The 25525-nt window shown below is 53.6% G+C and overlaps 10 protein-coding genes across 10 annotated transcripts; 5 read left to right on the top strand and 5 right to left on the bottom strand.

The window, feature by feature from the left end:
* Nucleotides 1-190: 190 nt before the first annotated feature.
* KRP23_7315 (Cytosolic carboxypeptidase 3) lies at nucleotides 191-2860 on the top strand (the record flags this gene model as incomplete). Its single annotated transcript, XM_067892614.1, has 2 exons — nucleotides 191-1676; nucleotides 2634-2860. The coding sequence occupies 2 exons, from the start codon at nucleotides 191-193 to the stop codon at nucleotides 2858-2860; spliced, it is 1713 nt and encodes a 570-aa protein (XP_067744476.1).
* Nucleotides 2861-3357: 497 nt separating this feature from the next.
* Nucleotides 3358-5064, bottom strand: KRP23_7314 (uncharacterized protein; the record flags this gene model as incomplete). The annotated part of the gene is made up of 7 exons (XM_067892613.1): nucleotides 3358-3786; nucleotides 3869-4147; nucleotides 4221-4307; nucleotides 4388-4426; nucleotides 4489-4525; nucleotides 4602-4954; nucleotides 5020-5064. The coding sequence occupies 7 exons, from the start codon at nucleotides 5062-5064 to the stop codon at nucleotides 3358-3360; spliced, it is 1269 nt and encodes a 422-aa protein (XP_067744475.1).
* A 112-nt stretch (nucleotides 5065-5176) lies between these two features.
* On the bottom strand, nucleotides 5177-8410 carry KRP23_7313 (F-box/LRR-repeat protein 20; the record flags this gene model as incomplete). Its single annotated transcript, XM_067892610.1, has 4 exons — nucleotides 5177-6291; nucleotides 7246-7722; nucleotides 7792-7957; nucleotides 8027-8410. The coding sequence occupies 4 exons, from the start codon at nucleotides 8408-8410 to the stop codon at nucleotides 5177-5179; spliced, it is 2142 nt and encodes a 713-aa protein (XP_067744474.1).
* A 176-nt stretch (nucleotides 8411-8586) lies between these two features.
* Nucleotides 8587-11892, bottom strand: KRP23_7312 (Transcription elongation factor SPT5; the record flags this gene model as incomplete). Its single annotated transcript, XM_067892609.1, has 1 exon — nucleotides 8587-11892. One exon carries the CDS (start codon nucleotides 11890-11892, stop codon nucleotides 8587-8589), a length of 3306 nt encoding a protein of 1101 aa, XP_067744473.1.
* Nucleotides 11893-12220: 328 nt separating this feature from the next.
* KRP23_7311 (Beta-TrCP) lies at nucleotides 12221-14171 on the top strand (the record flags this gene model as incomplete). The annotated part of the gene is made up of 6 exons (XM_067892608.1): nucleotides 12221-12332; nucleotides 12412-12556; nucleotides 12648-12897; nucleotides 12969-13551; nucleotides 13625-13929; nucleotides 14010-14171. The coding sequence occupies 6 exons, from the start codon at nucleotides 12221-12223 to the stop codon at nucleotides 14169-14171; spliced, it is 1557 nt and encodes a 518-aa protein (XP_067744472.1).
* An 804-nt stretch (nucleotides 14172-14975) lies between these two features.
* KRP23_7310 (Rieske domain-containing protein) lies at nucleotides 14976-15651 on the bottom strand (the record flags this gene model as incomplete). Its single annotated transcript, XM_067892607.1, has 3 exons — nucleotides 14976-15295; nucleotides 15367-15459; nucleotides 15516-15651. 3 exons carry the CDS (start codon nucleotides 15649-15651, stop codon nucleotides 14976-14978), a joined length of 549 nt encoding a protein of 182 aa, XP_067744471.1.
* Nucleotides 15652-15943: 292 nt separating this feature from the next.
* Nucleotides 15944-16798, top strand: KRP23_7309 (Splicing factor U2af small subunit B; the record flags this gene model as incomplete). The annotated part of the gene is made up of 1 exon (XM_067892606.1): nucleotides 15944-16798. One exon carries the CDS (start codon nucleotides 15944-15946, stop codon nucleotides 16796-16798), a length of 855 nt encoding a protein of 284 aa, XP_067744470.1.
* A 428-nt stretch (nucleotides 16799-17226) lies between these two features.
* Nucleotides 17227-18941, bottom strand: KRP23_7308 (Interferon-related developmental regulator 2; the record flags this gene model as incomplete). The annotated part of the gene is made up of 8 exons (XM_067892605.1): nucleotides 17227-17343; nucleotides 17428-17622; nucleotides 17694-17931; nucleotides 18013-18209; nucleotides 18272-18455; nucleotides 18529-18609; nucleotides 18683-18857; nucleotides 18923-18941. 8 exons carry the CDS (start codon nucleotides 18939-18941, stop codon nucleotides 17227-17229), a joined length of 1206 nt encoding a protein of 401 aa, XP_067744469.1.
* Nucleotides 18942-19079: 138 nt separating this feature from the next.
* Nucleotides 19080-22761, top strand: KRP23_7307 (Ubiquitin-like modifier-activating enzyme 1; the record flags this gene model as incomplete). Its single annotated transcript, XM_067892604.1, has 5 exons — nucleotides 19080-19138; nucleotides 19251-19310; nucleotides 19401-19851; nucleotides 19946-21706; nucleotides 21778-22761. The coding sequence occupies 5 exons, from the start codon at nucleotides 19080-19082 to the stop codon at nucleotides 22759-22761; spliced, it is 3315 nt and encodes a 1104-aa protein (XP_067744468.1).
* Nucleotides 22762-22921: 160 nt separating this feature from the next.
* Nucleotides 22922-25415, top strand: KRP23_7306 (Plant UBX domain-containing protein 1; the record flags this gene model as incomplete). Its single annotated transcript, XM_067892603.1, has 11 exons — nucleotides 22922-22987; nucleotides 23064-23351; nucleotides 23420-23483; nucleotides 23555-23902; nucleotides 23972-24040; nucleotides 24113-24267; nucleotides 24347-24583; nucleotides 24662-24755; nucleotides 24838-25091; nucleotides 25164-25242; nucleotides 25309-25415. The coding sequence occupies 11 exons, from the start codon at nucleotides 22922-22924 to the stop codon at nucleotides 25413-25415; spliced, it is 1761 nt and encodes a 586-aa protein (XP_067744467.1).
* Between the last annotated feature and the right edge of the window lie 110 nt (nucleotides 25416-25525).

The raw sequence follows: 25525 nt of genomic DNA, 5'->3' as shown, positions 1-25525 counted from the left end.
TAGCACCAGCGCTGTTCCGACAAGAAGAGCGATCTCCGGAATGTGCACGAAGTCCACCCGAGTGTGAGGACTAGTGCTTATAAATGGAGGTGACGAGCGTAAACTATTTTCAATACGAACAGAACTCCGTGGTGTTCATGGATCGATCGGTTGCTGCGACCCATTCGAAGGGTCTCATTGTTCAGATAACATGAGCTTAAAGCTGTACGCCGAGATACCGTACAAACTCGTGCGAAAGCGCTCTCATGGCCCCGTACTCAGCACGCCGCCGCCGCTACCTCTTATCGCACTTTCACCCGATGACGAGTGGGAAGAGTTCGACACGCCCACACAGACTGGCTTCGGCTACGCTTTACCATACTTATCTGCACTGGACGAAGCAGAAGCGCATCAGCACGCCGAGCGAGGCTCCATTGCTGTGCCTCCCGAGGTCCCAAGACGCTCCCGGATGCTAAGTGAATACATGACGAACAACGAATTTTTCCAGTCGCCACGCCACGGCTTTGGTCTAGAGACGCGACTTGTTTACAAGCGGAACAAGGAGCTGGAGTGCGGCTCAACTTCCTTGGTTGGCAGCTTGAGCCGCCCTGAAGAGTTGAGTTTCAGTGCTACCTTTGAAAGCGGCAATTTGGATCGAGCCTATCGAGTGTTTGGACGTCGATATGCGCCGAGTCACGAGTTGCTGGTGTTACGCAGCTCGCAGTCTTCTTCCGGTGCTAAACCTGCTACGAGATCGTCAAATGAGTCTGTCGTGTCGCCATCTTCAAAAGGTCCCTCTTCACAGACGTCTACCACGCCATTTCCGTTTTTCGTTGACGTTGACTTTGAATACGACCTGTACGCAGACACCGACGTTAATACCCATGGCCATATCCAATGGTACTTCTTCCGAGTCACAGTTCCGGCAATTTTACTTCGACAAACTCGTGAACGCGGCGCTGCAACCTTGAAAGTGCGCTTCAATATTCGTAATATGCTCAAAAAGGCGAGCTTGTATACTGACGGAATGTTGCCTACCGTTTATCTCGAGAGCCCAGCCGTGATCAAGTGCGGTTGGCATCACTCAGGCGTCAACGTGTGCTACTTCAAAAACACAGACACCTATCGACACCGCCGCACGGGGAAAGTGAGAAACTACTACACACTCTCGTTCGTGCACGAATTTCCAGTTCAAGTGCCATCATCCCCCGAAGCAGCGCTGTCTTCTCCCAGTCAGGCTCACAACGCATTCGACGACAAGCCCTTGGTCGCGTATTTTGCACACTGCTACCCTTACACATATACCCGGCTGCAGCGCTTCATACTGTCCCTGCAAAAAGACCCCGAACGCAGAAACAACTTCAAGCGACGTGTGATGTGCAAAACGATCGCTGGCAACAACTGCGACTTGCTCACTATCACTGATTTCAGTCAAGATGATGAAAAGGATTTGGTAACAAGGCGGCGTACCGCTATCGTGCTTACCGCTCGGGTTCACCCAGGAGAGAGCAATAGCAGCTTTGTCATGCATGGAATACTCGACTTCCTCACGGGAAACTCTCTTGAGGCACGGTTTTTACGACACCACTTCGTGTTCAAGGTCGTCCCGATGCTCAACCCAGACGGGGTCATTCATGGCAACTATCGCTGCTCGCTTGCCGGCACAGATCTTAATCGACGATGGCTCAATCCTTCGAGTGAGTTGCATCCGACAATTTTTGCCACCAAGAAAATGCTTCTTTCTGTCTGTAAGACTCGTCCGGTGAGTCTCTATTGCGACCTCCACGGGCACAGTCGCAAGAAAAATATATTCCTCTACGGCTGCCGCCCATTCGACACTGGCAGCCGAAGTGAAGCAGCACGTGTTCGACTCTTTCCACATATCCTCTGCAAAACGAGTGACTGCACGCGTGGTGGATTCTACAGTTTTGGTGACTGTACCTTCTCGACCAATGCCTCCAAAAGAGGCACAGGGCGCGTAGTTGTGTGGAACGAGATGCAGGTACTTCACAGTTTTACGCTTGAAGCCTCCTTTTTCGGTGTCGATGCCACCGTACACAAGTCGCAGTTGAACCAGCAAGCAGCACCAAATAGCCGCAGTCGCCTTGAATTCGATCTCACGGAACAGCTAAATCCATCCCTTCGTCACTTTACCCCTGCTGACCTACACGTAGCCGGATTGAAGTTCTGTCACGCGCTGCTTCCGTTTTCGCAAGTTCTAGCATTGCGGCGTGCTAGCACTGTGACTGTGCTGCTGTCACCAAAGCTGCCTGGAACCCCCGCCAGATCGAAAGCAGAGCAAGACGACGGATGCTCACAGCAGCGTATCTTAGATACTCGGGAGCCTCCAATTCCAGTCAAAAGCTTTGTACCACTAGTGTCTGCCAACGACAGCACCAGCACCAGCAACATCCGTTTGGCCCAACTACCTCGGCTTTCGCCCAACAAACAAGGCGTCCCTGTTTCGTGGGTGCAGCCCCAGCGACCAGTATCGGCTCTCCTTGATCCTGTATCGCTTAATCGACCTCCGGAAAATAGTCGACTCCTAGGTCTGTCTTCTGAATTTGATCAATTATTTTCCGGCGATGATGTGTCGATGCTTTCGCTGCTTGATCACGACGACTTGATCAGGGAGATCGAGGCTGCACTTCCAGACAATTTCCAAGACAACCCAGAAGAAGACTCTGTGGGCTCTGAATCCGACCCATCTGGTGACACAACGGAGGAAGAGGAGAAGGGTGAGCAGCAAAAAGTATCACCGAAAGACGCTAAGGCGCCACCAATCATCGATAAACAAGAACCCGCCAAGTCGGTGGTGCCCGTGCCTGCAAGAAAACGGCCCCCTCGGGTAACCAGACACCTTTCGGAGTCTCGGATGTAAGTGCTTCATGCTGTAATGCTTTTATCGCACGTGCGCACTCAAACGCTGCTAATCACCGTTGTTGCGCCCTTGTAATTGCTCGTAGACTTGAAGCAATTATGCCACAACAAGCACCCGAGTCAGATGTACTTTCAACTACATCTGCGCTAGTCCGCACGAAAGCAATCCAGTCAATGGCACGCAAATCAAAACTGTTAGCTCCTCTTAGAAAGGAGACGCCGGCTCAGCGCATCTTGGTTTGTCAAAATACGCCGTACGACCGTGATCGAGAAATAGCCACCATGCACTTGCATGCTGTTCAGCGACGCTCAAAAACCAGGCGAAATACCCGCCCGACTACCTTGGAGATGGATGAGAGCTAGATGGATATGCTTCAAACAAATTAGTGCCACCTGAAATAAAGTTTTAAGCCGAAGCTTGGTGTCAGTGCAAGCAGTTCGCTGTTTTCTTTTCATCTCAACTTCCTCTTTTTCGAATGTCATCTGCATCCATGGCGTTTAAACCGCATCGGTTTGGCTCGTTTCCTCCAATTCACCGAGTTGCTGCGGTCGCCGGCGCATTGGTGCCAATTTCAGCATCCCCCTTGCATCTTTGTGCAACGAGGGTGAGCCCAGGTCCTCCTCTTCATCAGTCAGGAACTCGCGAGTGCTGTTGATGCTTCCGCTACTCCCAACTCTTTCACGCCTCTCAATGTTCTGCCTCGCGGCAATGTCTCGGTGGGCTGGAGATCGTTGAACTCGCGGTAGATTTTGCCATGCACCCTCGTCAATTCGCCGGATCAGTTGGAACTGGTCCACCTTTTTGATCTTAAATACCAGCACTGCAGTAACGTAAATGAGGACGACGTTGATCCACAAAAGCATCAAACTTCCCACAGCAATCTCGTAAAAAACGAGTTTTTGCTCTTCTCCAATGATGTCGTCTGTCTATCACCATTCAAACACAAAATCACATCAGTCAAATTGCAATTCTTCGAACTATTAGCAGACATTTCCTGCAACAACATACCACAAAGTACTGGCCGATCATGACATACGAAAAGCAGATTCCACAGTTCACAGTGGGCGGAAGAAGTGCCGCCGCGATGGCAACTCCAACGACGGACGAGATGTTCGCGTTTGACTCAGCTAGCGCAACACCCGTGCCCGAAAGTGCGGCGACAATCGCGCCGAACAGCAACTGGATGGCTTGACCACGCTCGCGCATTTCAGCAGTGGGCCAATTCAATGCCACCGCGTATGGGCTTAGGAATGCGCCGATCATAATACCCAACAAGAAAGTAATCGTCTGCAAGGAAAAAGACGACAGGTGTCAATTGTTGCTGGGGTGAGATGAAAGAGACGAGGGAAGCACCTCTTACCAACGCGAAGAGTTCATTCAGCATCCCGTTAATGAATAGATTTTTATCCCGAAGAGCAAACCCGAAAGCGCAGCCTAAAATCGGGCCCTTTTCAATTCCGAGGAAAACGTCATTACCTCGCTCGAAAATATCCAAAGCATGAGTTGTTCTAAGTGAAAGTGGCGTACCATCATCGGCGACAAAAGCATAGAGGCAACGACGTAGGTCTGGCAAGCGTGCACACTCGCGTCAGTATCCCCCCATCCATAAATCATCAACAAATACTCACCCCCGAGTCTCCGGCCAATCCAATTCCAGCGATTGAACTTAAAACGTAGCGGCAGAGCATAACAAGTCAGGCGCCCCATTTCCAACGAGACCAAGTCCTCAGCAACCGCTTACGAAGAGATCAACAGCATCATCACCGAGTCCCGAGACAGCGTGGAGTTCGCTTCAATGTGCGCGTACATCTCGGCTACAGGCACAGCAGTGCCCACGTCCGTGTTGCGCTCGAGGATGCGACCCACGCTGCGTTTCTTCTTCTTGCTGCGGTTCCGCTTGCGCATGGTTGTGCCAGGCGTGAGCGACATGACGTCGCAGAAGCCGAACTGGACTCCCACGCCCATGCGCTGCAGCTTGTTGAGGATCGCCTGCATCTCCTCGTCCTCCACGCGGAACGTCACAATGGACGACGTGCGCGCCTCCACGCTGGTCACGTTGTCCAGCTTGAGCTCATCTTGCAGCACGGACACGACCTGGGTGGGAGGAGCGAGGGCGTCAGAGAACAAGAGACATGATACAGGGGCAGGCAGAGACGTACCTTGCCGTGCTGCTCGTTGGGCAGCGTGAGCTGGAAGAGCTTCATACCTTCCCGACGATTGGGACTCCATGCTGAGGAATATATTACACTACATGTATTACTAAGTACGTTTTAGGCGCGCGTCACAGGTTTTTTTTTTTTCACTTCAACCTCGACTTTAGTCCTCGCTGCTCTCCTCCTCCTCGTCGTCGTCGCTTTCTTGTTCGGACTCCTCCTGTCCCGAGTATTCTGTGTCTCCTTCGTCCCCACTGTCAGTTCTGCCGGTGTCTTCTCTCTCGGCTTCAGCCTCGTCGAAGGCGGCATCGTCACTACCTGTCTCTACAATTTCGTCTACCACATTGTCGTCAGCAGCGTCAGTTGTATCAACGGGAGTCTCCTCTGCTTGCACAAATGCCTCCTCATTGTAGTCGAGATAGTCTGCGACGCTGTACCAGTAGCCTTCGTTGTGTTTGGACTGCAACATCTGCAAGTCCAGTGGTCGGCCACGCACATGACCAAACACGTACCCACTCAGAGAATACCATTGCCGAGTAATCGAGTCCTGCACTTGGAAATGGTTCTCGGATGTAAACACACTCACCCATTCCTGATCATACTGCAATGGCCCTCCATCGCCGCCGTCGTGCGGGTCATACATAAGCAAGAACATGTCGCTCGGTTCGTGGTAGGCTCGGATAGTGCCGCTACGCCAACACATGCGTCGTGGGTCGTACCGCTGGAAGTACACACTGATGAAGATGGCAGCTCGTAGCGCTCGCTTCGAGGTGTCGAGCATCGGAGCCATACACCAGCAGTGGCCGTTGAACAGCTGCACACGCGATGAGTCAGCACGGAAGACACTCAACCACTCGTGATCTCCATCATCGTAGTCAATGCGGTGTCGGTCCTTTTTCCGGTTGTAGCGAGTCACGCGACCGTCAAACCAACGCTGCTCGAGTGGCCATAGCACACGACACGGCATCTCAAGAATGGATTTCTCGCGCGCATAATCGTTCGGTCGCATGTAGACCCGCTCGTTCCGAGATGGAGAAAACCAAAACTGGTCACCATGTTCGTCCTGGAAGTCGCGCCAGTCGTCGTCGCTCTCTGGCTCTGAAGCGGAATCACGATTCACGAGATCCCGTGCCTTGCGCAAAATGTCAGCCTGCTGTGCTCGAGCCACAGCATCTTCATTGAGCGCGCTTTCACGCAGATGCAATAGCATTCCATCTAGATTAACGCGTCTAGCATCGGGCTCTGAGCACCTGCGCCAAGCCCGCTGGATTACACATGCTGCACGTAGTCGTGTTTGGGATCTAACACGCTCAGCCCTAGCATATCGTCGCCCAAAGTATCCGCGTACACCAGCGTTTATACGGCTGGCAGCTGCATGTTGAAGTGCTTCTCGTGTTTGTGCCTCTGCACGAACTCGACTCAGCTCATTCTGACGGCTTCGATGCCCTCGCCAATTGCTCTGCAGCTTGATCGCCAGTCGCTCGATTTCACGAGCTTCTTCTTGCTGCCGCACAATTGCTGCACGTAGCTGGCGATATGCTCGTCGTGCAGCTCGGGTGCGATAAAGCCTTTGCAGCGTTACAGCGGCATCGTTCTGTTCTTTTCGTCGTCGTTGGTTCAAGGTCATCAAGTCTTCAAAACGTGATCGACCAAACCGTGCACGATAACTAACCTGCAAACGAGTCGCTGCATCTTCGCGCTGCTCAAGACTTTGCTCCAGGCGGTATCGCTCCATCGCTTTCCGTACGAGTACGAAGTGTCTTCGCGTCCAATGACCTCGATAGGCAGCCTGAACCTTAACAGCGTATACAGCCCAGACAGTGAGTCGTTGCTCCTCTTGCTGAGAGCGTGCAAAATCTGCCCGACCCAGCACGCCACGAAGTAAGCTTTGGATTCGCACGGCACTACGATACACGAGCTTGGTGCGCTTAACACGGTATTCGAGCTCACGCCTTAGGTGCCAGCACATGTAGCACCGTCGGATTTTGTGGCAGGCTGGAGTCTGGATCATTTTTTCACGCCACGAGGATGCAACACGCCGGCCTAAATATCCACGATAGTAGGCTTGCAGTCTCAGCGCCGCCGATGAACGAATTGTTTGCTCTTGGATCGAGTACTTAATCTGCAATCCATCGGTACGCGGTTCCAGCCCACGATATGTGCGTGCTCGTTGCACAAACGGCATGTTCTCCGCTAAAGTCCTGATGCCGGTATCCGTGATTTCCTGGCAACCTGTCACATTAAGCGTCTGGAGCGCGGGGCATGCTGTTGCGACTGGCGCAAGGATATCCTCACGCATGTGCAGGCAGCCTTCAAGGTTTAGCGACTGCAACAAGGGCGTGCCCAGCACCATTGCTAATAACCCGGCAGATGACATTCCGTAGCAACTGCTAAGGTTGAGAGTCCGCAATTTCGCTCCGTGTTTTCCAATATGCCCGAGAGTAGCATTCGTAAGCTGGTGGCATCGCTTCAGACTGAGGACACACAGCGCCTTGCAGCCTCGCACAATGTGGAGAATGCCAGCATCCGAAATACGCTCGAGGCCCTCCAGATTCAGAAATTGCAACGCTGGACAACCCGCACTGAGTGCAGCTAGTCCACGATCACAAATGGCTGCTGTATAGGACACATCTAGCGACAGCAGCCGACGACACCGAGTGCGTGAGCCTTGAGGGCCCAATGTACCACCAATCCATCCTAATGCGTCGTCTGTTAGTGCCCCACAGCGAGAGAGGTTAAGGCGAGTTAAGGAGCTGTTGCAACACGAGATGAACTCACGCACGCCTTCACTCAAAAGCTGCGGGCAGGATGAAAAGTCAAGCACATCCAGTCGCTCAATGCCCGACGCTAGCACCTGCAGCATCGGCAGTGTCAGCTTGGTGGAGGAGCAGTCGACTTGGCGCAGCGTTTCACCCACGACGTGCACAAGAGAGCGTAAACCAACCTGCATCATTCAGACAGCATTCATTAATTGCTGTGTAAGCGTGGTGGCGCCTGTCAGGGTCAAAACCACGCAGTTCATACTTTCAGGCGTAAAACCTTTGCATCCCGAGAGGATCAATAGTGAATATCCAGCTGCGCGGTTAGCCTGGAGTTGATGTGCCATTTCGGTCAGCAGTACATCGTCCAGCTCTTCGCCCCGAAGATCGAGCACATCAGGGTCCCGCTGCTGCTGCATCTTCAAGATGGTAGTGGCGCGGTCAGCCACCACCATTGCAATCCGCTGGGCTGCGAGTCTCTTGGCTTCCAGCTCGCTTTCACTCTCAACATAAAGTAGGGCATTGTTACCCTGTATCGCTGGGCCTTTGCCAGGGTCTGGGTGCTTGGGTTTCCTAGCGTTGGCACGAATACCCAAATGCTTGCGGTCATGGGGCTTCCCGACCGACACTGACGGCATTTGGTAAGCAGGCGTCGGCGCGTCGTTTCACAATGTCATATTAGGCGACTCCACAACACACTATTGAACAAACAGTCTGTGGATGCGTGTTAGTTTGTCAGTACTGATGGGCGGCAGCTTCGTTTGTCTGTCTGCGCGTCGTATTGTTTGCCTGCTTCCATCCATGCCTAGTAATCTTACTGCGCAATCTTGGCCAGCGACGCGATGGCGTAAATCTTAATCTCAGAGCCACCGTCGACCTTGACAATACCGTCCGAGGCATCTGTACCGATCAGCGAACCCCTTGTGCCAGCCTCGTCGCCTGACAGGATAATCACCGTATCCTGCTTCTCGGGTACAACCGGCCGCACGTCGTTCAGAGACACAGTGATCACACGCCCATCCACATCGATGGAGCACGAACCACCATTCACACTGGTAATCGCGCCGATGCTACCGTTGTGCTCACCAGCAATCACCTCAACCTCCACGCCCTTCATCTTCCACGTCACTTCTCCACTACCAGGCCCACCCGCCGAGTCGTTTAGGTCCTGGTTGAAAGCAGGTGTCATGGGAAGACCCCCCATCATGCCGGGGGTCGCCGCAGGTGTTGCCGCTGAGTTCATACGACCCATAGGAGTAGCCACGCCAAAGCCTGGGGTCATTGGGTTGTGGTTGTAGCCCGGCGTGTTGATTCCAGGCGTTACAGGATTGAGACCAGGGGTCATAGCGGACAAGCCCGGTGTCGTAGGGTTGAAGCCAGGAGTCATCGGCTCCATTCCCATGGGTTCGTGGCCCATTCCAGGCGTCGCAGCAGACAAATGTGCGGGTGTTGTCGGATTCAGGCCTGGCGTCGTCGGATTTAGACCTGGCGTCGTCGGGTTATGGCCCATCATGTAAGCTGGTGTCCTGGGCTGCAGTCCGGGTGTCGTAGGGTTTAATCCAGGCGTGGTTGGGTTGGCAGCCGGAGTCACTGGCATCATGCCATCTCTTGTAGGAGAACGCGGAGCCATAGGCGTCGTCGGGTTTGAATACCGGCTACTTGACATATCGCTTGATGGTGCAGCGGGCTCCAGTGGTGTGCCGAAGCTAGTCGCATGAGTAATATCCTTCTCCTGGTTCATCTGCGTCTCTAACAGAGCGTCATCATTCGCAACATTCCACGCCTCGCCAGCGCGTCCAGACGACTGCGGAGTGCCCATACCACGATGCAGCGGTGTAGCCATAGGCGTCATGGCACTGCCATGCAGTGGTGTCTGCGAAGGCAGCGGCGTGGCGCCAGTCATCGGAGTTCCAGCGTAGCGAGGCTTGTCTACAACACCACCCTCGCGTGTGCCAGCCACTGTAATGTGCAGCCGATCGATGTCCACGACTTTCGCCTTGCAATGGATCTCGACCTTGACCTTCTGGTCGCTTTCGTCGACCACGATACCAATGTATCCTTTCCAACGGCCCTTCTTCACCTTCACGGTTTGGCCGATCAACTCGGACTCGCGCGGGTTTCTTCCACCGCGCTGGTTCTGCTGGCGCATACCCGCATCCATACGAGGTACGGTTGAATTCGAAATCATATCCGAGCGCGCCTTGCTACCAGACAGGATCACGCCACGCGCGCGCGTAACGAAGATACCAGAATTGGTTGTGATGCGGTTATTGTGAATAAAGAGATATGTCCGGTAAATGTGCTTCACCGTACCGCTGTGACCCGAGAAAGGGCCCTCCACCACGTTAACCATTTCACCAACACTAACATGGTTGTGCTTCTTATCCAGTGCCGCTGTTGTGCGCGAAGAAACAATCTTACGCTGCACTTCTTGATCCGAGATATTCCGCGACTGGCCATTCTGGCAAAGTACTGTGAAGCCTTCACGCCCAACATGCGTGATCACGCCCACATCACCGTGTGCAAGTGCAACGAGGTCATACAGCTCTTTACCCTTGTACGAGTCGAGTCCTTGCGAGATTTCTGCAGACTCCTGCAAGTCGCGAACACGCACTTGAATCTCACGCGCCATACTGTCCACGAGTACAATAGCCACAGGGGCACCCTCGCTATCATCAACTGCCACAACTGTACCGGTCTCGCCCGAGTACATACCCGAAACCACCTTAATATGATCGCCTACCTTCACATACTTCATAAGCTGCTTTAGCTGGAAGTCCAAGATCGTATCCTTGATCTCTTCGTGAAGTGGCATGACACGAACAGTGTCGTTGGCTGTGTTGGTGCTAAGAACGACTCCCATGAGGTTGACTAGATCCCCCTCAATAACACGCACCGTATCACCCTTTGTCAATTCCACCTTGTTCTTCCAGTCGTCGGCTTCAACCGAGGCCAGCATCTCTTCAGCGCTGTGTTCGCCATCTTCACCCGCCACAGAGGAAAAACGGTTGATTTCGTCCAAACTCGGGTTCACGTCCTCCGTCGTCAGCATAGTGGCGATGTTCACCTCCTTGATCAATAAGCCTTCCTGATAGAAGTCATTGTCAAACGTATCCATCATTTCTCCTGTGGAAGGGTAGCGACGACGAGCAACGTCTGCCCCAGGCACCATATTTGCGTGGAACAGCTTCTGCGGTGGACGCTGGCCCTTTTTGTACTTGGGCTGCTCGCCGCCTGCCAGAACGATAGGATCCAGACGGGGAATCATTTTGACCACCGCACGTGCACCGTTGTCCAGGATCTCAATAACTTTGCAGAGGTCGCCCTTGTACAGACCTGCACGCTTCATGCGCGCCCACGCACCAGCAACCAGCGGCTTTCGCCGCGTTTGGACGTTGAGAACGGATGTCATTTCATGGATAGGCACCAGCTTCATAGACCACTGTTGCACGTCGCGCAGACCGTTCAAGCAGTCCTTCGCATGCGGCTCGCGCTCCGCCTCCACGTAGATGAAGCCCTTCGAGTTGGACGCTACCACGGACTTAACCATGAGAGGTTCACCTCGGCGTGCAAACTCGATGAACTTGTTCATGAGCGCCACGACCAGATGCTGCTCACGCCCGGGCTTGCACTTGAACACCCACATGCGCGGGTCCTGGATGGACGGCAACAGCGACTGCTGCGCCACTTCGTTCTGTACCACGTCGCCGCCTTCCTCGTCGCCGTCATACTGCTTACGGCTCTGCTGGTGGCGTTTCTTGATGCGGTTCACGATGGCTTCGGCGCTCTCCGACTCGTCGAACTTGGTGCGGTCCTGCGGCTCGTAGCGGTACGAGTGGCCGGCCTCGACCTCCTCGGCCATCTGGCGCTCGGATTTGTAGAAGTCGTCGTCTTCGTCTTCCTCCTCCTCTTCATCCTCGTCCACATCGGCCTCCTCCTCGATGAATTTGTTGACGGGCTTGCGGCGCTTCTTGGGCTTGGGCTTGCTGTCGGCGGCCTTGCGCTTCTTCACGGGCGTCTCTTCCTCCTCCTCCTCGTCCTCCTCCTCGGGGATCTCATCTTCCGACGCGTCGTCGTCCTCCGACAGGTTGCGGTCCAGCTCCTCTTCGCTCGACGACATTAGAGCTTGGTCTCCTCTTGGTTCGTTCTGTGCGATTGGTTTCCCCCCTTTGATCCGGCCACCCCTTAGATGCCAATATCAGAAATCACAGAGGATGATCCCTTACTGAAACCAAGAGAAACATAGTGGATTCGAACTGCGTCTCACAGACTCTGTCAAAGTAGCTAATGTCACCATCCTGGTGTTATGTGGTCCAATAGGGTAGTGCTACGAGACTAATAACACCGAATAGTGTATTCGTCGGTGCCACATCGTGTGTGGGCATCAACGCAGAAAAGCGCCAGCTTTCCTCCCCCTCGCATTCCAGGAATCAGGAGAAGGCGAGGCCATGACGGACCAAGTCAACGCCGCCGACGCCCCCGTCAACGTGCTGCTAGGGAGGCCCACGTTGCTGGCGCGGGTGGTCGCTTTCGTGGGGTCTGTGGATACGCGATTGTTGGGTACGTTGCGAGAAAAGGAAGAAACCCCAGAGCCTTATAGCTGCTGATAGCCTCCGTGTGTATTATGTCTGTGCTGTAGTGTGTCTGAACCGGAACTGGGCCAGGGAGATGATGAAGCCATCCGTGTGGGAGATCTCGGCCGGCGTGCCCTACGAGCCGCTGCTGGTCAACTGCTTCCGCCGCGCAGCGAACTATTGCTACCGCGAGGTCGACGCACCCTCCCCGTAATGCCCGCCGCTATTGTATATTGCTACCTTGTGTAGGTAGCCAACAGGCTACAGTACTGACGAAGTGACTTGCCTCTCTACTTGACAGAAATGTGAACCGACGAGGGTCGCCTCCTGCCATTCGGGCCTGTCTGCTGAACGAGCGCACGTCCATGCGGGAATACGTGCACGACTTGAAGCTCATGACAGCGGAGAATGAGTGGTTTGATAAACCTCCGCGGTCGCTCAATCTGGACGACGTGCTGGAACTAAAGAACGAGGCGCACAAGAACCCTCGAACGGCGTTTGAAAACCCAGGCCTGCTGAACAACCGGTTCAGCCGGAGTCAGGACGCACGAGTACGTGGTCGCTCTACACCTCACATGTTGCGACGCGGTCTCATTCTGACTTTGTATTTTGTTGTGCACAGCTAGTTTCTGGTTCCATCGATCAAGAGCGTGCAAACTTTTACTTGTGGTCGCTGGAGAAGCAACACCTGCGCGCTTCGATGACGCAAACGAATGCCTCGTGCTACGATGTATGTGACGAGGCCCTGGCTGTTGGTTGCACCGATGGCGCGGTCAAGGTCTGGAGCTTTTCATCGCTTGAAAGTCGCAACCTCGACACGACATCACTAGTGAATGCGTCGCCCACTACCTCCGTTTCGCACCGCTCCAGCCTCGGAATGGTTCCTTTCATTAGGACCCGGGCAAAGGATAAGGTGGTCAACGTTCGACTTGACCACAATGACGGCACCTTTCTGCATTTGGCGACGTCAACAGAGAAAGGAGAAGCAAATGTCTGGGATGTCACGAAAGGAGAGGTCATCGTATCCATCGCGTCCAGTAAGATCCACAAATCGATGCTGCCACGATCGCAGAGAGAAACGAATCCACAGATTACGAGTCTCATGCTGCTTCGCAACACGCTTGTATGCGGCACATCCTGCGGCCTCATCCGTGTGTTCGATTTACGCAGCAGCCGGCTAACACACCGACTTGCAGGCCATCCGGGTATGCAATATTTCCAGGAAGTTATATGGTGTAGTTGCCTCCTAACGCGTGGAATTGTGCTTGACTTTTGTAGGCGCGGTCGTGAATGCAGATACTAAAGGACGAGTGTTGTGGTCGGCTGGCAATGAAGGCACAGTTCGTTGGTGGGGTGGCAAGAGCGCAAAGATTTTGTCGAAATCGGCGTTGTGTGAGGGTACCATCTCGGCGCTCGAGATGGATGAAACTGTAGTCGTTGCTGGCTACTCGGAACAAGGAATGGAAGCTTGGGACGTACGAACCCAACAATCGTTGTGTACATTTAGCAATCACGAACACGGGGGTGTCAAGGCACTTCAGTTTGACAACCGCAAGCTTGTTAGTGTGTCGTCAACTGGCAAGGTAAGCTCGACTGAGAACATCCATGGCAGTTGCTATTTGATGTTGATGCTGACAGCTTTGTACGCTCATTTGGTATGTAGGCTGCGTTGTGGAGATGGTACGAGCCGAACCCTGTGCGATGGTTTGAGCCTCCGGCTCCGTCTGCGCGCTTCATCTCGACAAAGTTCAATGACCGGCACCTCGTGTTCGGTACCGACTGCGGGCAGCTTGTGGATTACGACCGACTTGCTACCGTTTTGTAGGCGTCGTCGTATTCTTCACTGTCGTCAACAGGCCTTGAGGAGAATTTGGAAAAAAAGGATAGAATAGGACTCTCGGCTCTCCTCAGTCTACACGCGCAACAATACTCGTGTTTTGCAATAAAAACTGAAGTCCATGGCGTGTTTCCTCTTAAGGCCGGGAGTGCTCAAACTTTCGAATCAAACCCTACGTGTGTGTTGGGGGCACGAAGCTTCGTGGGGCCTTTTTCAAATACACGATGCTTCCCTTTAGCGCTTGGTTTTTATCTCCTGGTCTCACGACGGTGACGTGCGTTTGCTGGCGCACATGCAAGTCGTCGACGGCGTCTACGATTGGTGTTGGGGTCGTCAAAACTCGTTGGTTGTGCTCGTAAGTGGATCCACCGCTGGCAGGGTCCGGCATGCGCACTATAACCCCCGCACCCGTGTTCAGCAATGCCGTAGGTCCACGAACTGGTTGCAGCCGTGTAGAGCTCTGCGATGCCCCCATATCGCTTGACTCTAATTATGATTTGGCAAGGTATCAAGCCACGAATAATTTCGAGCGACGCCCTAGTCGCTAAAGTAAAGTTTATTCGGGGAGCAAAATTGCGGCAGAAACCTGAAGCATAATTCGTGAGTGATAACCTTGGAGGATCAAGTACGCACCCTGCTTCAGTGCGAGTCGGTGCTTCAGATGGGTCGTGCCGACACGTCTCCGGCTTGAGGAAATTATTTATCCATTGAAGGCTACTTCTTGTGCTGGCCCGTCCTAATTCATCACAACAACAACGCCCAAACAATCACTCTACATGCATGCCTGTGTTCCTAGAACGAGTCGTCGTGGAACAACGTATCCGTGATCGACGAAAAGCCAATGTAGAGGATCTTCGATCCATCCCGCTCGCGCCTAACGCGAATCGGGTAGCACTCGGCCTGGCGGTTGACTGGAATGATGCACTGGCCGTCCTCCAGCGAAAATGGCCACTTGTGCTGAGGGCAGGAGATGCAAAGCGTGCCGTCAATGTCTTCAATGTCGCCGAGGTGCAGCGAAGCGGCCTGATGGGGACACGCGTCTTGAATCGCGTAGAACCCGCCATCGTATTTGAATATTGCCACCGTCTTGCCGTTGACCTCCACCTTCGTCCCTGACGTGGACAAATGTGGACATAGTTGTCAACAACCCCCAAAGCGCACAGGACCCAGCGCTTCCACGAACCTAACGTTGTCGTCCTTGACCCGGGTTTCATGCGCCTCCGTCCAGTCACTGTGTACTCGTACTTGGGACGGTGTTTCGTTGCCTCCACTACGTCTGCGGCGGAAGTGTTAGTTGTTGTCATTATCTTGCAGGTGCAAAAGCCACCTTACCTGACGGTCGGACGTATGTACTGAACCACAAGTAGCGGTCGTCGTCGTGGTCCTCGCGGTTCCGGAGCCATCTCACAGCCGGCTCCGTCTCCACCACCTCCTCCTCCCAGGACAGGTCCAGATGCAGGCGGTTCATCGGTTTGTCGATTATCAGACGAAAATTCAAATTTGAAAATCTTGCGGCGGCAGGCAAAACCCCGTTCAATTCGATTAATCCATTTGAACGGGGTACTTAGCGGGTGGAGTGGAAACCATTCTCGAATCTTTTCAGGAGAACGATGGCGAGCAGGTACGGGGACGAGTTTCGTGGGCGCGGACGCGACCGCAGCAGGGACCGCGGGTATGGCGGCGGTGGCGGTGGCGGAGGGGGAGGAGAAAGGGGTTACGGCGGCCGATCGGGCGGCGGGGGCTTCAGTCGCGACCGTGCGATGGGCGGACGTCGTGGGGAGCAGAGCGGTGGCGGAGCCGAGCACCTGGCGCGCATCCACGGCACGGAAGAGGACCGCGTGAACTGCCCGTTCTACTTCAAGATCGGTGCCTGTCGACACGGCGACCGTTGCTCTAGGCTGCACAACAAGCCTGTGTTCAGCCAGACCATCCTGGTGAGCCACATGTACCAGAATCCGATCGCGCAGGTGATTGCGCAGAACGGAGATCCAGCGTCGCTGGACCAGCGCCATGTGGACGAGGAGTTTGAGGACTTTTACGAGGAGATCTTCGAGGAGCTGTGCAAGTTCGGCAAGCTGGAGGAGCTCAACATTTGCGACAACCTGGGAGACCACCTGGTCGGCAACGTGTACGCCAAGTTCGATGACGAGGAACATGCTGCGGCAGCGCAGAAAGCGCTCTACGGCCGCTTCTACGCAGGCCGACCGCTTGTGTGCGAGTTCTCACCTGTGACCGATTTCAGGGAAGCCCGCTGCCGCCAGTTCGACGAGGGAACTTGCAACCGCGGCGGCTACTGCAACTTTATGCACATCAAGACGGTGCCGCGCGCCATGCAGCGTGAGCTGGAGAAGATGTTTAATCGTGGTCGCCAAGACAAAAGCCGCAGCAGAAGCAGGAGTCGCAGTGGCAGCCGCGGAGGAGGGCGTCATGCACGAGGGCGCTCGCGCAGTGGGTCGCACGATGTCCCCAAGGGAGAGTCTTCGCGTCGTAGAAGCAGCCGCTCTCCGTCGCCAGCCAAGAAAGACCGTCGTAGCCGTTCACGCAGCCACAGCCCGCGATCTCCTCGCGAGCGCGAGGCCCCCAAGGCGGTAGACGGCGCTGCGAAGAAAGACTGAAGGACTTGCGTCACCTACAGACTAGATCTCTAATTCGTTGCTGCATAGGTCAGGTCGGCCCAAGCGCGGAGATGAGGTGGGTAGGGGCTTTATATTCTTCTTGCTGCCTTTGCCGCGAGGTATCGAACCTAATACATGGATCCATTCGTATGATCTTGGTTGAGCTCGTCTGGTCGAGTGCTGCCAACCTGCAAGTGCCGAATCGCCGACCCAGCCAGCATCTAACATTGTGGAACTAACTGTGCGATGTGCTGGTGCCAGCTAGCGGTCGTCGCATTCGGCAGCGCTACTGTATGCAGCAACCATGCTGATAGCAGTCTCACCTCAGCCCTGCAAATTGAAAAGAATATTTTGCCGGCTGAATGGGCTTTTAGCATGATAACACTTCTACTGTAGAACTGGAGCAAGTCCGGATGCTACTGTACCTACTAATAAAAACCATCGTCATAAAAGGCATCTTGCATATGCTGCTTCCGTTTGCGGTCTCCCTTGAGTTCGTTGCTGCGTTGCTTCCTTGAAGCTGACTTCTTGTCAAAGACGTCGCGCTGGCCATAGCAATAATCACAATCGTCAGAGGCAAAATTGGTTGCACACAGCCGAAACTGCAGTATCAAAACCTCACAACGTACCCTGTCCACTTTGCGGTCTTCAAGCGTCTCAGGCAAGTCCAGCATCGCACGGAGCATATTATTGTACTTGATATGCTCCTGCAGACCGGTCTGCAAGCAGTCCTTAACCGCCTCGAACTGCTTTACAGACTTCCAGGAAGAGATCTCAAGCACGTCGCTTTTCACCGAAAATGACACGTGTGGAGTTTCGCCAGTCTGCACAAAAGGCAACAAAGCAACGCCGTTAGTGCATCGCCACCACTTCGCATATCAGTTTCGCAACCTACAGCAAGCGTCGAGTGAATGTCGCGAAAGACCACGCGCTGTGTCTTGCGGTCCTTTTTGCTGTTTTTCTTGCTGTTGTCCTTGCTCATTTCGAGGAAGCGATCCACAATCTCATCCCCATAGGGCAACGGGACGCCGCAACTCTGGGCGCTTTCGTACAGGAAAGCAACATTCTCACCAGCGGCCGAGCGCACTTCGACATTCTTGTGATCCAGTAAGGCCAGGAACTTTGGCACCAATCTGATCGTGCCAACGCACGTAAATACAAACAGCTGGTTAGCGCAGCAGATTCAACAGATTCCTCTAAGTTATGCTCATTACCTTTCCAGCAGTTCATCACTCACGAGCATCTCGTCTGAGAGTGACGAGGCAACAAGACCCCACGAGTCGAGAGCCGCCTTGCAAATATCACCGACGATTTTCGGGTTGAAAAAAGTCTCGAACAGCTCCAAAAGCTCTGCCGCGTTCTCTTCCTCCACACTCGATACAAAGCAGATCAGTCCGAGAGCACGAATCGTCTGGGCAAACGAGACGTGAGCACAAGTTCAAACCCACCATCAACAGGTAAGTAGCCACTCACCGCTACTTTGATCTTCGCATTTCGCGCTGTCTTGACCAACGGTTTGAGCACGTTTTTCGATCTCTGGAAGAAGCGCTCTTCGTCATCACCGAAAATGAGCGCAATAATTGCCAAAATGCGCGATCCAAGCACCGCCTCGCCTTCGGATGGTTTGCGTAGACATCCGAGAACGTTTGACAAGAAGCTGTGGCACGAGCGAGAACGTGAATACATATTCTCAATCGCGCCATTGCGCAGACTCAGCTTTCAAAGCGTACCTCTCGCTGATCTCGTCAGGTGGCACGTATTGCTGCACGTAGGTAGTGAGCTTTTCCAGCGCAGCAACCCGCGTCGTCGTTCTGGGTGCGGAAAATAACATTGCAATTTATGAGCATGCACCCTGTTTAACATAATCGATGGCTACAAACGCACCTCTTCTCCGTCAGCTCCTCGATCGCTTCATCGATTTCCTGCTCCTCGTCTTCGTTCTTCGAGTAGCCATCGTACAACTCGCCGTCATCCGACACGAACGTCCCGTGTGTCTCCACGGACGCCACAGACGCGGCGTCGTCGTCGTCGTCGTCTTCGTGGCGCATCCGCCGGCCGCCTGTATTCGTCATCGCAGAAACAGTCAGTCACCGAGCAGCAGCAAAGCGCTCTGCAGCCTCGTACCTCCTCGCTTCTTCGCCATGCTCTGCTCTGTTAGATTCTTCTCAAGTGGCCAGCCAAATTCCGCAGGTTTGAAGCTGTCTCACTTCGCGTCCTCAGCCCTTTCCCAAAGAACCGACACCCAGCGTCGATTGGCTGGATATCAATCTATTTCAGACCAATGACAGGCGGACAAATAAAAGCTCTAGAAGACTCGAGCACAACTCGGTATCGGATACGGTAAGCAAGATCGCGCCTCCGCTGCTGCGGGCTTCTTTCCCCTTCTCTCTCCACCGCGGCACACGAGCTAACTTCCCCCTTTGCTGTCACAGACCAACTGCGATTGTAACAGGGCCGAACAACTGGTGAGAAGAACTCCGACATCTTCAAGCGGAAAGCACGCAAAAGCAAGGTTGGTATTAGTAGGTGAAAGGCAGTGGGGGCGTGCGTCTCGAGGGGACAGCGCAGTACGGTATTCACGTGTGTTGTCTCGTTCTGTCAGCGCCATCGCCATGAGTTCGCACGTTGTAACGGCGGGGGATGTGAATGAGACCGCTGACGGTGTGCGGAACTTGGTGCATGTCACAGACAACGCCATGGACATTGACCAGAGCGGCTCGATCGACGAGGGGCTGTACAGCCGGCAGCTCTACGTGATGGGTCGCGAGGCCCAGCTGCGCATGGGGGCGTCCAATGTGCTCATCGTTGGGCTCAACGGCCTCGGTGTGGAGATTGCCAAGAACGTCATTCTTGCGGGAGTGAAGAGTGTCACGCTGCACGATGACACGCCTGCCAGCACGCTCGACTTGGCCTCCCAGTTCTACCTGACCGAAGCTGACGTCGGGAAGCCCCGCGCGGCAGTGTCACTGAACAAGCTGGCGGAGCTGAACCCTTACGTTCCGGTCAGGTGCCACACCGGCGAGATCACGGAGGATTTTTTGCTTGGATTTCGGGTGCGTATTTGACGATTGTATCCCTTTCATGCTGGACTTACAAGCTCTAACCTGTTTGATGAATTTGTTTTGTAAACGCTCTTGTTTGTTTCAGGCGGTGGTTCTCGTTAATGCGCCACTAACGGAAGCGAAGCGGATTAACGCCATCTGCCATGCCAAGTCGATTGCCTTCATCACGACTGAGGCGCGTGGTGTTTTTGGCTCGGTCTTCTGCGACTTTGGAGACGAATTTATCGTATCGGACCGTGATGGAGTGGAGCCCGTGAGCTGCTTGATTTCATCCATTTCCAACACGGTACCTCCGTTGGTTACCGTGAACGATGATGCTCGTCATGGCCTCGAGACGGGGGACATTGTGTCTTTCCGTGAAGTGTCTGGATTCCCATTCTTGAATGACAGTAAGCCGAGGAAGGTAACGGTGACAGGCCCGTTCACGTTTACCCTGGATACGGTTGATGACGCAGACAAAGAACGATTCGACCAGGGGCAGCCATCCAGTGGAGGTTATGTTACTCAGGTCAAGCAGCCTCTCGTGACCAGCTTCAAGAACTTGGAAAGTGCACTTGTAGCACCTGGAGAGTTTTTGATTAATGACTTTGCTAAGATTGGCCGATCGGAGTTGCTTCACGTGGCGTTTCAGGCGCTTGATGCGTTCCAGGAGAAGCACCAAGGCAGTTATCCCAAGCCAGGATCCATGCAAGATGCGGAAGAAGTGTCCGCGCTTGCTTCTGAGCTTAACAAGCAGGCTATTTCAAAGAAGCAGTTCAGCGTCGAAAACGTCGATGCTGCCGATTCGAAAAAAATTATTCAAGCGCTTGCGGCTGGTGCTCTCGGTGTGATCGCCCCGATGGCAGCTTTCCTCGGCGGTATCGTTGGCCAGGAGACTCTTAAGGCGTGCAGTGGTAAGTTTACGCCAATTCAACAGTTCTTCTACTTCGATGCGGTGGAGTGTCTTCCTGACGCTGTGTACGCCGGCACTCCTGATGAGTTCGCACCCGCTGGCTCCAGATACGACGGGCAGATAGTCGTCTTCGGTCGGCAGTTGCAGGAGAAAATCAAGAGTCTAAACTTGTTCCTTGTGGGCGCTGGTGCAATTGGCTGCGAGATGCTGAAGAATTGGGCGATGATGGGCGTTGCGTCTAACAAGAACGGCATAATTCACATCACGGACATGGATACGATCGAAAAATCAAACCTGAATCGCCAATTCCTGTTCCGCTCAAAGGATGTGCAACAAGCGAAGTCCTCGGTTGCTGCTCGAGCTATTAAGGATATGAACCCGGACGTGAATGTACAGGCGTATGTGTCTCGTGTTGGGGCCGAATCTGAAGACCAATTCAATGACGATTTCTTCGAGTCGCTCTCTGGTGTGTGCACGGCACTGGACAATGTGGAGGCTCGTTTGTACATGGATCAGCGATGCCTGTTCTATGGACTCCCTATGTTTGAGTCAGGTACATTGGGAACGAAGGGCAATACCCAGGTTGTCGTGCCACACAAGACTGAAAACTACGGAGCTTCTCGAGACCCTCCTGAGAAGAGCATTCCGATCTGCACTCTGAAGAATTTCCCAAATGCGATTGAGCATACCCTCCAGTGGGCTCGCGATTGGTTCGAAGGCGAATTTTTCCAGGCACCATCGGATGTGAACCGCTACTTGGAAGGCCCAACGTTTCTGAAGGAACTTAACGAACAGCAAAACACGAAGGTGGAAACGCTGGAACGTCTCAAAAACTCGCTGGTGGACGACCGCCCCATGTCGTTCGAAGACTGTATTTCGTGGGCTCGCTTCAAGTTTGAAGACCTCTTCAGCAATCAGATCAAACAGCTTCTGTTCAACTTCCCTGTGGACCAGGTACGCTGCCATCCGTCTTGAGCGACCTGCTCATAGTATATGGTGCACTAACAAGTTCTCTTTTTTTTCAGTTGACAACGTCAGGAACTCCGTTCTGGTCTGGCCCGAAGCGCCCTCCAACGCCTATCACGTTTGACGTGAAGGACCCGCTGCATATGGACTTTGTCGTCTCCGTTGCCAACAGCCGTGCGAAGAACTACGGGCTGAAGGGTCATGCAGACAGAGACTCGTTCGCACAAGTCCTCGCTAGTATTCACGTCCCGGAATTTTCTCCCAGAAAGGGTGTGAAAATTGCTGCCTCGGATGCAGAACTGAAGGAGGGTGGAGCAGCTCCTGGTCTGGAAGATGTGGACGCTCAGTGCGAATTCATTCTGAAGGAGTTGCCGAAGCCGTCGACTCTCGCAGGTTACCGTATGCAAGCCATCGAGTTCGACAAGGACGATGACGCCCACATGGAGGTCATTGTGTCTGTCTCAAACCTGCGCGCTCGGTCGTACAAGATCCCAGAGGAGGACATGCACAAGTCGCGTTTCATTGCGGGCAAGATCATTCCAGCGATTGCAACGACGACAGCGCTTGTGACAGGCCTCGTGTGCTTTGAATTCCTGAAGGTGTTCCAGGAAAAGCCACTGGACCACTATAAGAACGGATTCGTGAACCTCGCGCTGCCGTTGTTCACCTTTGCCGAGCCGATCGAGCCGAAGGCGACCAAGACGATGCTCAAGGGCGAGGAGTACAAATGGACTGCGTGGGACCGCCTGGAGGTGGACCGCGGAGACATGACGCTCAAGGAGTTCCTGGCGTACTTTGAGAAAGAGTACGATGCTGAGGTCTCCATGTTGTCTTATGGTGTCACGATTCTGTACGCGATGTACTCGCAGAAGTCGCGATCGAAGGAGCGCATGGCGATGAAGATCTCGGACCTCGTGCGCACGGTGACCAAGAAGCCCATCGACCCGAAGCTCAAGTACCTCATCTTGGAGGTGTGCGCCATGGACGCCGACGGAGAGGACGTAGAGCTCCCCTACCTGCGCTATCACTACAAGCAGCAGTAGGTGGTGATCCTGCAGGAGATGGTATAAACATTCGTCAATTGAATTCTCTTGAACTTGCTTTCCTTTTAACCAATCACAGCGCAGAAGGCTGTTCTGAAGGGTTTGCATGCGCTTACAAGGGCTCATTAAAGCGGATCCATCGTCGACACGAGTGAAGAAGATGGCGTTGAACGTGGAGTTTAACCACCAGTCCAAGCGCGTGAAGGTCACGCCTGGGACGACAATGGTGCGGTCTTGATAGTTCTATTCCCTCCCTGTCCACCGTCGCCGTCTGTTTGGCCTAATTCGCTTTCGCTGTGCAGTTCCAAGTGCTGGCAGAAGCCAAGGAGCATTTCCGCCTGGACGACTCGCGCCAGTTTCAGCTCCTGCACCGCAGCAAGCCCATCGACCTGTCCATCCCCTTTCGCCTCACCGGCATTTCGAACAACGCATCAGTGGAGCTTGCAGAGCTGGAGGGGGCGGCTGAGGTGCAGCAAGTGCGCGTGTGCATCCAGTTGCGCGACGGCAAGCGCGTCCAGGCGTCATTTGGCAGTGACACAGTCATTGAGCGCATTTTGACCTTCCTAAAGCTGCTTCCGGCTTCAGAGCAGGTTGGTTTCCTACACTGTTGTAGTGAGGTGTACGTACATTTATTAGGAACTGACTGGTGGGTTGACAGTTCTCGCTTGGATTTCTGCGTCGCGAAATCGACTCCCAAGCTTTTACGACCACTACACTCAAGGGTAACTTGTTGGATACCACGCTCTGTTTTATCATTGCAACGCTGATGTCGTGGTGTTTGTTTGCGTGGCAGACCTGGGTATCCTGAGCGGTTCGGCCATGTTCCGAGTTCAGGCTGCAGATGCTCCAGCTGCGCCAGCCATCCAGAGCCCCGCTGCCCCACCGCAGCAACCCCACGTTTCTTTTTCGCCATCGACGACGGCTCCTTCTCCTCCACCGGCTCCTCAGGCGGAGATGCCGAGCCGTACTCTCGCGCCTCAGGTTGAGGACGTCGAAATGAACGAAGCTGTCGACGAGACTGAGGTCGTGATGAGTAGTTACGACGCGCTGCAGCTTTTGAGAGACAGCAATTTTGATGCGGTATCCCGGACCGCTATCACGACGTTGATGAAAATTGTCGCGAACATTTTGTCCGATCCAGGTATGCTTCGAAGCTGCTATATTGTCTGTAGACAGCACTAACCTAGTGCTACGTATGCTGTTGATCCAGAAAACGAGAAAGTGCGCTCCATTCGTCTGTCAAATGCAGTTTTCCATCGCTCTGTGGGTCAAGTTAAAGGTGGACTGGAATTCCTGAAGTCCGTAGGGTTTGTAGTGGTCCCAGAAACCCAAATGCTGGTGCTGAATCCAGGTCCACTAGACAAAAAATTACTGGAGGTAGGCATGCGACTACTGAACGGCGAAGCAAACGACCTGAATATCTCGCCGGACACACGCCCAGTTGTTCGTGAGAACAAAGCAGACCCAAATTTTGACGTGTTCAAGACTCAAATTACCCGTGTGCAGGTTTGAACAATGCTGTACAATGTTATCAAAGTTGGACTCTATTGTGGCTAATATGTTTATTGGATGACGTTGTATTCAGATGCAACCTCGGGGCCCGAGTACAACTGAAGTTCTTGTTGACGCGCTGAAGACGAAGCAGGATCAACTGGTCGGACACGAGAAACCTCCTCGAAACACAACTGTTGCTCTCGAAGGAAGGCGGGCAGGTGGGCAACTGGATTTGGCAGCCGCGGAAAGCGAGCTAAGTGAGAGAAGCGATGCACAAGTGCTGATATCGAGCCTTAAATCTCGACGGGAGGAGATGGAAAAGACGAAGGTGGGTTGATGAAGATTGGTGGTCGTTGGAGGGATGAGTGTTATTGACAGAGTACCTGTGTCACCCCCTCTCCCCCAGAACTTCCGCACCCAGGCCATGCGTGAACTTGACGAGCTCAAGCGCAAAAAAGTGTTTCAAACAGCACTTATTCGTGTTCAGTTTCCGGACCGAGGTACGTGAACATCACGCCAGAAGGAGGACATGCGACGTATTTGACTTTACTGTTCGCTATCGTGCTATATCCATACGTATAGCCGTCATGCAAGCATCTTTCCATCCGAACGAAACGATTCAAGATGTCATGAATCATGTGACGGAGTGCCTTGGAGACCAATACAAGGGCAACAAGTTTTATCTCTACGTTACCCCTCCAACGCAAAAGCTGGCAGCTACAAAGACGCTGGCTGAGTTAAATCTCATACCTGCTGCGCTGTCGTACCTCTCGTGGCTAGAGGTGCCACCTCAGACCGACGCGGCTGGTGTTGGTTTCTACTTCCGCAGTGATCTGGTAATTGGCTTCGCTTGACACTCATCACCCCTCTTCGAATTGAATGACTAACTGGCGTGCTTGTCCGTGCAGTTGATGAACGAAAATGCCGAGTCGAAGGAAAGCACGGATCCACTGCAGAAGATGGAGTATCCAAAGCCTCTGCACCTCGGTGAGTATCAATCTGTATATATATTCAAATGGTGTCGTTGGCTGATATCGTGCGGTTCTCATGTAGGAGGGAACCCCCCGATTGCAGCTAAGGCCGAGCCACCTGTCGAGCCCAAGCGACAAGCATCTTCGGGTGCAAAAGCTGCAAAAAAACCGTCTTGGCTCAAGCTCTAGTCCTCAGTGAGCGGCATTTGGAATCAGCTGGCAGCTGGCACTACAACACAAGTTAAAAAATGTTTTGCCTTCATTACTTGAACTGCAAAGAGCACCTTTCGCCAACGCTC

Source organism: Phytophthora ramorum (assembly GCF_020800215.1).
Source record: "Phytophthora ramorum isolate Pr-102 chromosome Unknown Phyram_PR-102_s0006, whole genome shotgun sequence".
Classification (NCBI taxonomy): Eukaryota; Oomycota; class Peronosporomycetes; order Peronosporales; family Peronosporaceae; genus Phytophthora; species Phytophthora ramorum.
Note: the sequence above shows the minus strand (reverse complement) of the source record. Positions and strands in the feature narration are given on the sequence as shown.